Below are 12,569 nucleotides of genomic sequence, written 5' to 3'. Positions count from 1 at the left end.
TTATCTGTGACAGTTTCCAGGGATCACAGCAGGGACTGCTCATTGTCTGGAGATCTTTCCTGGGGTTTCCTGGTTTTAAAAACAGGTATGCTTAGATCCTCTTCCCATCGTGACCTGGCGAAAGTATGAGCTATTCTAACCATAGTCCCGGCTCAAGAAAGCAGATCTCCACTCATTGTTGAGAGTAAGCTTAGGGAGGGTGTCATAGTTTTAGACAAGGAGCAGCATTTAAGTAAAATCTTAATGTGAACTTTTTATAAATAATCTCCACTTATGCTCTGCTTGCTGAATACGTTGACTGTCCAGAATTCTGGTTTCAGCTCGAGCTTTGCTGGATATAACTCGGGGGTTATTGCTCAATGTGCTGTCCAGATCTCCAGTTCTTGGCTTGGTGCTGTGTATTTAGAGCTCTTGCTGACTGTAAAAGCCCATCTCTTGTTCGGCTGTAGAAACTGGGTCTACTGGCTTTGGTGAATGAAGAGAGTCGTTTCCCCAAAGGCACAGACAACACCCTTCTGGAAAAACTTCACAGCCAACATATGGTAAGTAAGAAAATAACCTGGCAGGCAAATGATCAGTATGTTAGCCCCATCAGCATTTCAAAACTGAAAGTGAAGGTTTTGTTGATGTGAAATACGTGCTTTGTGCAGGGAATTTAAAATGCCTTAGGCCCAAACCTGTGAGTGTTTAATAAGGCTGCACTGAACAAAAGTAGTATGTGAAGAAACCTGAAAATGGTCTCTTGTGCACATAGAGAGAGGGAGTGTGCATTCCACAGGCTGTGGGTAGAGGAGATTTGAATTTCTAGCATGGAATGGAGGTCAGGTTCTGCTGGTCTGCGACGGGGTACGAGGCAGCACCCCAGGCACAGGATGCGGCTGCACAGTGTGGATGGGTTTCTCCTGCCAGCTGACTCACAGAAGTCTGCTCCAGAGCACGTCAGATCTCTGTCTCCTGAGGCTGGGGACAGCTTTTGCCTCATGACTTTTAATGAAAGCTCTCTTATTGTTCCTAATTAATTAAATTCTTTCCTCTTCTTTTTTGGATTGTGGACACAGGAGTAGAAGGGTTTTTTCGTGCAGGTCATAAAGTTATCCAGAGGACACAGAAACCACAGTGAGATCACTGCAGCAATCTCTTACCCTGTCTCTGATACAGCCAACACTCTCTTCTTTTCAGTAAACAGACTGAAAACAAAGCAAATTAAACCCTGTAGCAGGGATTTATGGAACAATTTACTACTTTAGTAAGAACATTGTCAGCTAGTATGTTTCCTAGTCCTCTAAGTCAGGCTTCATCCAAGCTTGAAAACATACAAATTTGTATCCTTTATCTGACTTTTTAAAATTAGCATAGATGCAGATATTCTCATTTTTCATATTTGCATCTAACTCTGCTAGTAATACTCATGACTACAAATTGGATACAATAGCAATGACTTCTGTTCGGCTACTTATGCATAGTTTTGGGGAAATATTTCCTTTGATGCCTTCAATTTAGTCCACTGTGGCTTTCCATTGTAATAAAAGTCAAGGTGTATGAGAATGCCTGATTTACCTTTTTATTTTTTATTGTTGTTGGTATTTTGTTAACTTTTAATGTAGAACTTATGAATATTTTTAATACATCACTTCTTTTGAATTTTCTTTCTGAACTGTCCTGACCTCTTCAGTTTGTCTCCAAATGGAGAAATTTTAAAGCTCCTCTTTCTTTCTGCTGTTTGTGTCTGAATTCCTCTACATCTTTTCTCTATTCTTTTCTGAGATAAATAATCAGACCAGAATACAGTTCCCTTGGTAAGACGGTACCTGTGGTTTATTGCACAGCAGCATGAGACTGACGGTATTATTTTGCATTCCTTTATAACCCACAACATTTTGGTTGCTATTTTTGGTGATCTCTGTGCATTGAGTAGCTTTTTCATTAAGCTGTTCATAGTGTCACCTGTGTCTGCTTTGAGGGGATAGCAGTTGACGTGGAACCCTAGGAAGCTTACAAAAGATAGACAAGGCTGAGGAGTTGAAGTGCAGGGAGGAATGATGAAATATATAGTGCTCTAGGGTCTGCATTTTTTAAAGGCGAAAGTGTTTTTTGTACCAGTTAAAATCTCTAGTGCTGGCTGGAAAAGCACTGGAAGGCATCCAGCCAGTGTTGTTGGAAAGCCTGAAGGACATTACAAGAGAACAAGCGCTCTTCTCTGTGTTTTCTGTGGATTGCAATAGACTTAAGGAGGAAAAGCATAGAGCAGGGATTTAAGAGAATATGACCTCTGATACAACTGGGGAAAGGAGCAATAGGGGAGATGGGAGAAGAAGCCAGAAGTATTGTGGGCATGGATGAAATATAAGGGCTTGGTAGAGAGGGGGAGGAGAGGAGGGTGCCAATCCATATGACAGTCAGTAACAGCCATGTTTGGCATGGAAGAGAGGGAAGTTTCTAGCTTAAAAAAGATGTCTTAAAAAAGATGACTGGACTGGAGAAAGGGACGAGCAAAGAAATTGGGTCAATATGAAAAGGAAAAAAGGCAATGAAAAAGTTTTCAGTAGCACTAACTAATTATCAGGGTCAGAAACTATCCACCCAGTACTGCTAAGAGAACTTGGAGATGAAAGAGCTGAATTTCTAATACTGTTGCGCAACATCTTACTTAAAGTTTTCTTAGTACTTGTGTCTGAGAAGGTGGGAAATTATTTTAATTTTTAGAAGTATTCTAGGAAATTATAGACCTGTAATCCTTATTTCACTATGGGTAAATTCACAGAATGTAAATGGTCAGTTACCTCAATGGAGGGAAACCCGCAAGACTCCGTCTTGTACGAGCACTGAGGTAGCAGTTTTCTGATGATTCACGGGGCAAGACTGGACTGAGAGGGGCCTTATGAGACTGATTGGGTTGTAAAATGAAGATGAAGAGCAGTGTAGATAAATGGTGTGTCTGAAGGAAAACAGTCCCACTTTCACATTTGAAATGATGGGCCCTGAGCTGATTGCTGCTCTTCAGAAGCAAGACTCAGAGGCTATGATGGATAGTTCCATGGAAACATCAGCACAGTGCTCGGTAGTAATAAAAAACACAGATCAAGTATTAGAAATTCTTAGGAAAGAAGCAGAATAAAAGCTGAAAACACTGTTATGGCACTGTATAATCCATGGATCACCTGCTCTTTGAACAGTGTACCCCACTGGGCCCCTCCACTCAAGAAGGGAGTTATATCAGACTGGTAGACAACAGGTCTGTCTGGGATGGCTTCAGTGTTACGAAAAACTATGTTGAAGTGACCTTACAGTGCGGAAAAAAGATGACTTAGGGGGAATGTGATGGGTTTAAAAGTCACACATGGCCCATAGAAGACAAATGGCACTGATGGGAGCCAGGCTTAAAACCATCCAGCTGTAGTTCCCTGTGTGGCTGGTTGAGAGCTCCCTGAGAAATGATGCTCTGGATACAAGAATTCTGCATGGGTTCAGGTGGAAAGGACAAGCATTTCAAAGAGAAATCCACTTGGGGTTACCGGTTAGGCAGACTTCACGAAAATATTGGAGTTTGAGAGAGTATTAGCATGAAAGTATCATTTACTTGCCTTGTTCTTACTCTACCCTACATAGCCACTGCAGGAGGCAGAATACTCAGTTGGATGGACCGTTGATCTCAAGCAGCATGGCTGTTCTTACATAGGGAACTGTTTTCATAGAACAAAGAAAGGAGGGGAAAAATGAGAGAGTGGAACAACTAGTAAGAGAAAGGAGAAATGAATATTGAAAAAAGGGGGAGAGAGGTACAAAGAAAGATGAAATATAGAGGAAGATAGGAGATTGGTATGATATTTCCTTTGACAAAGAAAATGATGTGTAGGTGTTCTGCAAAGCTGCCATCTTCCCTGCATCCTGATCCCGTGTCCTGCACCACATGGTTTGTGTGAAGCCCAGTCTCCTCAGGTGTCAGACACACAAGAATTAACATCTTATCCATGGCATGCCTGCCCAACCTTGATTCTGCAAGCCCTTGCTCACGAGGCATGCCTTGAAGGGTTGGATTTTTCCATGTTATTGTAATAACATATTTGTAATGTAGCTGCAGATAGCTGCAGCAGATGTGGCTGGGCTCTGCAACAGCTAAGGTCCTTGCCGTTCCCAGTGTTGTCATAGTCATGGCAGAGTTCCTGACTGAGCCTTACGCTGGCATGATAAGAAGACTTCTTTTTATTTTATTTCAGAGCAACCACTACTATGTGAAGCCTCGGGTAACAGACCATCAATTTGGCATAAGACATTATGCTGGGGAGGTAGGTGTTCATGGTGTATCTGTGAGATGCTTGGTGTACCTTGGGCTTGAGGTCCTGGATTTTAGATTCCAAAAATCAAGAGTATCTCTCAGAGCTGTGTGTTTCTGCATAATAAGTTCCCTGTACCAGAGCGCAGGGAGTGCAATGGGTTTAAAATAGCAAGTCATTCTCCAGTACTATATTCTCCTGCTTGAATGCTTGTTGGAGTTTCTTAGGTAAATTTTGGTTTGGGGGGTGAACTCCTCCTTGCTTCTGTTATTTGTGTTGTCTTTTCTTGGACATTCTCAAACAAACAAAACCCAAGTAAAAGTCACAAGGAAAATTTGACTTTTGGGAAGGAGGAGAAAAGGCTAAATACCTATTGCAAAAAAGAAAAGGTCTCCAAGCCTTCAAGGTTAAATGCTGCTCTTTGTTGTGGAGAGATATGGAGCAGATGGAGGTGTGTCAAGGACTGGCACCTGCACAGTAAAGAAGGGCTAATTTCCTCCTAGAAACATATCTGCTGAGCAGTAGTGGTTGGGAGGTCAGGGCACTGGGTGGCATAGTTAGTATTTCCTGAAGCGAATGGACTCCTCACGCCTTCCAGAGGATTTCACCCCCCACACCTACCAGGCAAATCTCTGCAGCTGTTTCACTTGGCTCCTGCTTTTGAGGTTTTTTTTATGTTGTGTTTTGTTGTTTTTTTTTTTTTTTTTAAATTGATGGCTAAAAGCCACTTTCTTGCCAGTAACTGCAGAACTCTGGAGGTCTTTGACCCCAGAAATTCGGTTCTTGGCACATGCCTGCAGCATTACTGTGTAGCTCTGCTGCAGGTCTTGTACATTGGCATGTTAACGTAGAAGTGCTTAATGATTTGTACGGCACTGTTCTAGTGGTTCTGTCTGCGTTGCAGGTGCTATATGATGTGAGAGGCTTTCTGGAGAAGAACAGAGACACCTTTCGAGATGACATTTTAAACATGCTGAAAGACAGCAGGTATGCCCCCCTCATGCTTGTGAGGAAGCCACTTCTGTTGGGCTCTACTAAGCCCCATTCATGTAATAACCAGACGAAGGAAAGCAGTTGCTTTTGTCTGAGCATCAGGCATCATTCTTTATCATTTTTCTCTTTGTGCTTAAGTGTCCTGGCAAAAGAAAGGAGAGCTGGAGAAGTCAGATGAGGCACAGATTTAATCAGTACTCTTGTTGTCCCAGTTTTGAAAAGAGCTGTAAAAGCAGGACAGAAATCCCTCCAGGCAATGCTGTTTTTCTCCCTCCTCTCTTCTCCCTTTCCTCTTCTTGCTCTTACCTCCCTGTCCCAACAATGGCAAATTTGCCCCTGAACGAGTCAAGGCTCTTTGCCATGCTGTCAAATGCCAGCCTTTGTACAGAGGCTGCTAGTTTTCCAGTTTGCTTGTTAGTGGAGAGCTTCCATCCTTATCCTGAGCCAGACTGAGCCCTTGCTGTGGGACCAGGCATGGCCCCTAATATTATATCCCAGTGCTGCAACATGGCCCCAGAGAAATGAGCTGACGTTGACCTTGGGCAAGGTCTGGAAGACAGAGCTGGGGCCTAGTAGAAGGAGAGAGGCATTTAATAACATGGCGGACCCTAGAAGTTTTTGAGTAGCAACTCTACCACATCCCTCTTACCACAGTCCATGTATTGCCTTTGGGCTGCAGCCTGATGTGACTCTTTCAGAATTGCATCTTCTCTGAAGCCTGCTGCAGAGTTTTCAAGGCTGCTCACAGTGCAACAACCTGAGGGAGCTGAGAGTATGAGCTGCTCGTAGCTGCCTTACTTGGACAGTGGCATCTGAGAATCACTTTACACAGGGCTTGAAGCCAGAATTGTAGCCATCATTGTCCGGCATAATAGAGGGACTCAGGGTTTTTCAACAAGCCAGAAACGGAAATTCTGCTAGAAGTAGTCTTAACAATAAACTGGCACAAGCAGTGCTGGAGAACTCTGTGCAACCTCGTAAGAAGCAGCACCACTGCCTAAGGAGTGGCAAAAGAGCGGAAGATTCCCCAGAGCTGAGCTAGGCTGAGGGTGGGTAGCTCTAGAAGTCCTCTGGGCACAGAAGGGCTGTGGTTGCAATTGCATGAGCATGTCACGGGTGCCAGCCATGAGAGCTCGGTTGGGAGGCGCGGACAGCACACAGTGATGCAGCTGGAGCACCTTCACGGTGGTTTTGCCTGGGGACTTAGAGCTGGAGGGAGGTGTCCTAGCCAGTGCAGGGTGGACATCTTCCTTTTCGTGGTATCCTGCTTGACACTGTAAGGTGAGGTTTCTGGCTTTGCAACCGAATGTGGCATACAGGGCAGCCCACGGGGTCTGGGCAACCACATGGAAAGTATTAATTTCCTCACTGACGTGCCCAGCTGAACTGCCTCCTGCAGCCACGCTGTGGCACAGCAGGAGTAAAAATGAGGTGTTTCATACTGGGACAGGGCAGTAGCTGAGAGTGAGAGCCATCTTCTCACAGGTAATGGGTGTCTTGCATCTTCCTTATTTCTGTTGTTCTCCCTTAGGCTGGACTTCATCTATGACCTTTTTGAAAGAGTCTGTAGTCGTTGCAGTGAAGAGACGCTGAAGATGGGCACCCAGAGGCGCAGACCGACTGTCAGTTCCCAGTTCAGGGTAGGATGTTTTCCAAGAGATCAGCAGGCTTCTGGGGAGGAGCAGATGGGTAAAGCAAGGCCTGCAGCCAAGAGAAGTCATTCATCCTTGTGTTGTGTCCAGTACTGAAAATGTGCAGGAACGCTGTAGTGCTAAAAAAAGACAGTGCCGCTACCCCAAGGATTTCTGTCTGGTGTAAAACGTGAGGTGCTAAGACTGACCAGGGTGGCAGAGGAAAAGAATGCTTTGCTAAGTATATGAAGTTCTCGAGGTTCTTTGATCTTTCATGTTGGTTTGGTGTTTCAGCTAAGTGTGTGTGTCCTTTTAGGCCACATCTTTTACAGCTATAATGGCAATTCCAATAAAACCTTACTGGGGGGACCTTGCAGGTGTGAATCTCAGCCCCCTAGATTGTCTGCAAACCTTCTGTTAGCTTCACAGTTTTAGTTTCCTACATTTGGAGCTTGAGAGACTTGTAAAAACAACTCGCATCACCTATACAGCTCTGAGAACAAGCACGACCATGTAAACAGTGTTAGAGTGAACTAACTGTGTGGGTGTGTTTTGGACAGGAAGGGGTCTCCTGGGTTATTGAAGTTTTGGTAGGCAGAGTCAAAGGACATGAGGAATGGGAGGGCTGCATGAAGACCCTATTGCATCAAATGTAGCCCCTTTCCCTCGTGTAGTGACTGATCCTTTGGGTTTTGTCTTGCTGGTTTTTAGGATTCTCTCCATTCCCTGATGGCCACGCTTAGTACTTCCAACCCATTCTTCATCCGCTGCATCAAACCAAATACAGAAAAGGCAAGTCTGTCTTCTACTGCAATGTATGCATGTGACACAGGCCTCCATGAGCACTCACTTGTACAGACACCCGACAGGTGCCTCTGTCAGGGTCCAAATTGAGGATAAGAACAGTTCCCTCTCACCTTCCCTTTTTCCTTCTGGTTGTTTTATAGTTGAGGAAAAATACACCCTCCTCCTGCTAATCAGATGAAAAGACTGCGTGCTAAATGTGATATATCTGTTCCCACCTCTTTCTGTGCTTATGGAGCCTGGAAGATGGACCAAGCTTGTGCAGAGCCCAGAGCTGTAGAAGACACAATCGCTCCTGTTTGGTGCCTGTAGACGATTTGTTGTGGAATGCAGGGCTTGTGTGGTAGGAGCTGTCTCCTGCAGCTCCCTGGCTCTGAGACGGAGGAGGTGGACGCTTCATGAGCAAGTCACAGTGCTTAGAGACAGGCTGGCTCTCGCTTGTGTTGTGAACTGTGACGGGAGGGTATGCTGCTAACTAGGTTGGGTGGGGAGCTCTGAACCGATTGTTGTCTTTGTGTGTTTTGAAACCATGTATGATATGGCATGGCAGAGGAAAGCCTGATTGGGGTTTTATGCCAGAAAAGAATTCTGCGGTTTGTCTCCAGTTTGACTGGGGACAGACTGCAAAGAGAACTGAGTTGGAGTTCTGCATTTTGTATGTCCTAATACATTATATCATTGCTTTACTGCCATGATCTGACTATGACAGCAGTCTGCAGACTGGTTTTTTTTCCAGGATCTGCCAAACTCCCTCTCGTCCCTTTTTCTGCACCATGCAGCATTGTGAGGTTGCTTTCTCCTTGACTCAAACTTCACCCTTTTCACCTGGAATACCCAAATATGCAGGGTTGACTTTCTACAGAGAAATGGGTATACAGCCTGTGACTGTGCTCAGAGAAACACTGTTCAAGTCAGCAAAGAAGTAATACCAAGATCAACATTTATTCTGTCTCTTTTCTTATTTGTTTTTGAATCTGGATCATTATGTAGGCGCCAAATCTCTTCAATCCAGATGTGGTGCTAAATCAGCTCCGATACTCAGGGATGCTGGAAACAGTGAAAGTTCGAAGAGCAGGTTTCCCTATACGTCGCCTTTTCCAGGACTTTCTCAGCAGGTAACTGCTATCATTGTATCACATGCTGTAAGAGCCCCAAGATACATGATTCTATATGTTTGTTCTCTCTATAACTGCTGTTACTAATATGGATCATTTGTGGGATGTTTTTCTAACCATGGCTTTATTACCCATATCATAGACTGATCTGGAAGCCCTCTTGGAGACTTGCCTTTAGGGTAGAAGTCAGAATGAAAAAATAGCCAAACGGTCCATTTTTTTAAACTTTTTTTTTTTTTTGGTAGCTTTGCCACAGATTTGCTTGTGTGATGCTGTAAAACCCAGATGGTCATAAGATGTAAAAAGAAAATATCATGGTTAAAACCTTTAATCTGGCAGGCTGAAGCAAATTTTAATGGACATTATAGTTGATGATTAATATTGGAAAGATAGAGTGATTATTTCTTTTAATTAGCTGCATCAAAAGGATTTCTTAAAGTTTAAGGCTAGAAGGGACCATTGAACATTGCTTCCTTTGTCTCTTGGAGCATTAAATGCCACCCCTATACTGAACAAAATAACTTGTGTCTGATGAAAGCATGTGTTTCAGAAAGAGTTGTTCTTTACTGAAAAATGCTGTTGAGTTTGTATTTTATTACTGGGATTGCAACAATAATTGCCACTGTGGTAGGAACAGATAAAGGTTGGGGGATGGAAATTTCCTAATTGGAAGGCAAGCACGAAGAAAGGAGGTCCCAGAGGAAGAAGGACTAATGGGAGGAGGATAATTAGAGTTAAAAGATTGGGAGGCGGGCGGCGTTTCTGCCATGCATAATCTCATGAGATTTTGTTTGGTTCTTAGGTACAAGATGCTTGTGAAGGGGCCAAGTCTTTCGGACAACAACAAAGCTGTATGTGCAGGCTTTCTTCAGACCTATGACAGCAGCAAGAAAGAATGGCAGTTGGGTAAAACCAAGGTACTTCATCAGTGTGGGGCAGGGTATGGCATTGGTCCAGCTGCAAGGGGATGAGATTTCATCTGGTGAGATTCCAGTCAGTAGAAAGGGCGAAGTAGTGATGGCCCTGTAAATATATTGGACTATGCCACTGAACTGTAGCATCTCAAATATTTCCCATATTAGGTACCTAGAGATGTAGAAGGCTTTTTGATTTTGTCTAAACTCCTTTTTCATTGACCAAGCCAGACTGATTTTGTTGTATCTGATCCAATTTAAAGGATCCAAGGAGAACAAGCATGGGTCTCATTTTATGCAATTGCAATGTGTGCTGTTAACTCTTGCCTCTCATGCCAAATATTTTGTCCTGCTTGGCCAACCAAAATTCTTGCAGGAGGCAGTGAGCTGCTGCTTGGTATATATCTAAACTGTGAATCGGTAGCTAGATCACCAGATGTGTGACAGCTTTCTGCTCTGGAAGCTCAGCTGATGGTTTCTGCAGTTAGCCCAGATGCTAGCATACGTTTTCTAGGAAAACGTATCCAAATGCTTCTCCCCACTTGCATAATTCAGATTTTGCTTCTGTTTTAGTGAATGTTTAACATTTCTCTCTTGCCTGGTATAGTCTGGATTTTGGAGTGATTTTTTTTTGTTTTGGTTTGTTTTTTTCTCCACATATCCAGCTGGAAAAGTACCATTATCTTTCATTTAATGGGGAGGGAGCTGGGTGTTTCAATCTGAAGTTTTTCAGACTTTGAGACAGTTTCACACAGAACTAGACAAGAGCATTGTGAGGTATATTGCTATAGAAATCTGGGAGTGGGAAACTGTCTCTATCACAACTTTCCACATATTCCGGTAAATTCTCCAAAGCATATTCCAAGATGGATTGTGTCCAGTGCAGACAGCATTTCTAAGTAGTGGGTGTGCAGTCCATGTCCAGAGCAGATGGTGGTCCATCAAAGCAACTTTTCTTGCATTTTTTTTACCCTTAAGCCTTCAAAAAAGTAGTTCAGAATATTTCCAGGGTCACAATGGAATTCTGGTGAATATTCACATTTCATTTGTCCAGGAGATCAGATAATGATATTTGTTGCTTTGAGCAATCATTTCTTAATGAGTGGATAGACTATAATGTTTCTTAGAGCGAGAACCCTCTCTGCCCTTCTTTAGAGGAGTGGTGGTAGCCCAGTTGGTAGTCTGGGCTATGAGCTCTATGTGACAGCCAAGGAAACCTGTGGCCATTGCCGTGGGAAGGAGATGGATTAACCTGAAGTTTCTAAGGCCTTCCTTCACATGCCTCTGCTGATATTCAAGAAAGAAGATTTTTATCACTTAGTCATATTTCCGCTCTGTGATTAAAGTGTTCCCTGCCTTTGATTTGGGAATCTGGTGTCTTCTCACTGGTGCCTGCAAACCAGAAACCATTTCAGTCATTCTTGTCCCTAGGTAACCCACACTGCTTGGGTGGCCGCCAGTCTCACAGCATTTTAGTGTTAAAGCCTGTATGGAGTGTGTGTGTATGGCAGAGCTGCTTGTGCCTGGGAAGCTTTAGAAAAGTGGTGGTTAGAGCTGGTAAACATGGAGTTCCAACTTTCTTCCTAGCATGACAAGAGATGCAAGATTGCTGGGCTGCCGCAAAGGCAGCAGGGAAATACGCGTGAGGACCAAACTCACATGCACATACTCACTTTTTAGAGTATAAAAGCTTATAAGCTGTATAGCTGGAGTCCAGGGACTACAACAGACTGATGACAAGCAGGAAATCCAGACTGCTTTGAGCCCCTGGCAGCAATAGGATCCCTCTTCTCTTCAGTCCCTGTTGTGCATCCTGAAGGACTGGGTCCATCTGTCTGTTTTCACTCACTCCTTGAACTGCACAAACAAATCCTTTGGAAAAACAATATAGGTGGTAAACTGTGGCAAACAAAATGTGTTTGTATTTTGCCAAAACACTGGATGTACTCTATTGTAATTTTTCTGAACAATTGTGTCCTATAAACTAAACCTTGGCTGAAGAGCTGTATGCGGCATGTTGGTAAACAGCAGTCTCTCTGCTAGGGCACTGGTTGCTGCGGGTCTGGATATTGCGAGAAGAAAGAAATGATTAAGAATGGCAGTCTCTATATATCTTTATTTCTTTGTGACTGAGAAGGAAAATTGAAAGGAGTTGGGAAGCAGTTGAGCCATCTTGTTTGGTTGTAGAAGTTATTTTATATTTGGCATGCTTTGGATTAGAGATGTGTGTCCTGGTAGAGGGGCACAGTTCTATTTATTCTAAAGAATATATCACTCCAAGGCTGTCCTGGCCTATGCCACCCTTGTGGCCTATGCCCCCCTTGCTGCCATGCTGAATGGCTGGCCAGGCCCTGGCTGCTCCAAGGTGCTGTCACCTTTGCCCTGCTGTTTCATTCTTCAGAGGAGTTGTTTGACATTCTTTCCCATGCTCAGATGGTGGCAAAGCCATTTCACTGCTCCCTTGGAGACCCCTCTTGCAACTCTGCTTTGTGACAGTGCCTCCAGAAAGCCTGTCCCTAGGGAAGCAGATGCCAAGGTGAGACCGTGTGGAGCAGTGATGCTTCCTGGTAGTCCCTTCCCTGCTGCCTCTATCCAGCTGTTGCATCTTGACTTTGGATTACAGAGCACTTTGCGTTCGTGGTTTACCTGGTGCTAGGTAACACGGGCCTGGAATACTTGGGTTGATGAAGAAAAGAGCCTTAATTTTTCCAGAGGCTTTCAGGTAGGGGTGAAGTGATCTACCATCTAAGGGGCACAGAGTGTAGGTCATTGTCCTGGAGTGGAAGTCCTCTGTGTGCCCTTGCTGCCACTTCGGCTGCTACAGGCACAGCTCTGGGTAGC

The 12,569-nt window shown here is 44.0% G+C and overlaps 1 protein-coding gene across 1 annotated transcript in view; it reads left to right on the top strand.

The window, feature by feature from the left end:
* LOC104159716 (unconventional myosin-X-like) overlaps positions 1-9,731 on the top strand; it is a gene marked incomplete at both ends in the record, with an annotated part of 37,652 nt that extends 27,921 nt beyond the window's left edge. The window contains 7 exons of the mRNA XM_009697701.1: positions 450-542; positions 4,215-4,283; positions 5,176-5,258; positions 6,796-6,904; positions 7,607-7,687; positions 8,690-8,814; positions 9,617-9,731. Coding sequence (XP_009696003.1) covers positions 450-542; positions 4,215-4,283; positions 5,176-5,258; positions 6,796-6,904; positions 7,607-7,687; positions 8,690-8,814; positions 9,617-9,731 — 675 coding nt within the window. The remainder of the gene's footprint in view (positions 1-449; positions 543-4,214; positions 4,284-5,175; positions 5,259-6,795; positions 6,905-7,606; positions 7,688-8,689; positions 8,815-9,616) is intronic.
* Positions 9,732-12,569: the final 2,838 nt, after the last annotated feature.

This window comes from Cariama cristata, unplaced genomic scaffold (assembly GCF_000690535.1).
Source record: "Cariama cristata isolate BGI_N322 unplaced genomic scaffold, ASM69053v1 scaffold4493, whole genome shotgun sequence".
NCBI classification, from domain to species: domain Eukaryota; kingdom Metazoa; phylum Chordata; class Aves; order Cariamiformes; family Cariamidae; genus Cariama; species Cariama cristata.
The sequence above is the reverse complement of the archived record's forward strand: the minus strand, read 5'-3'. Positions and strand labels throughout refer to the sequence as shown.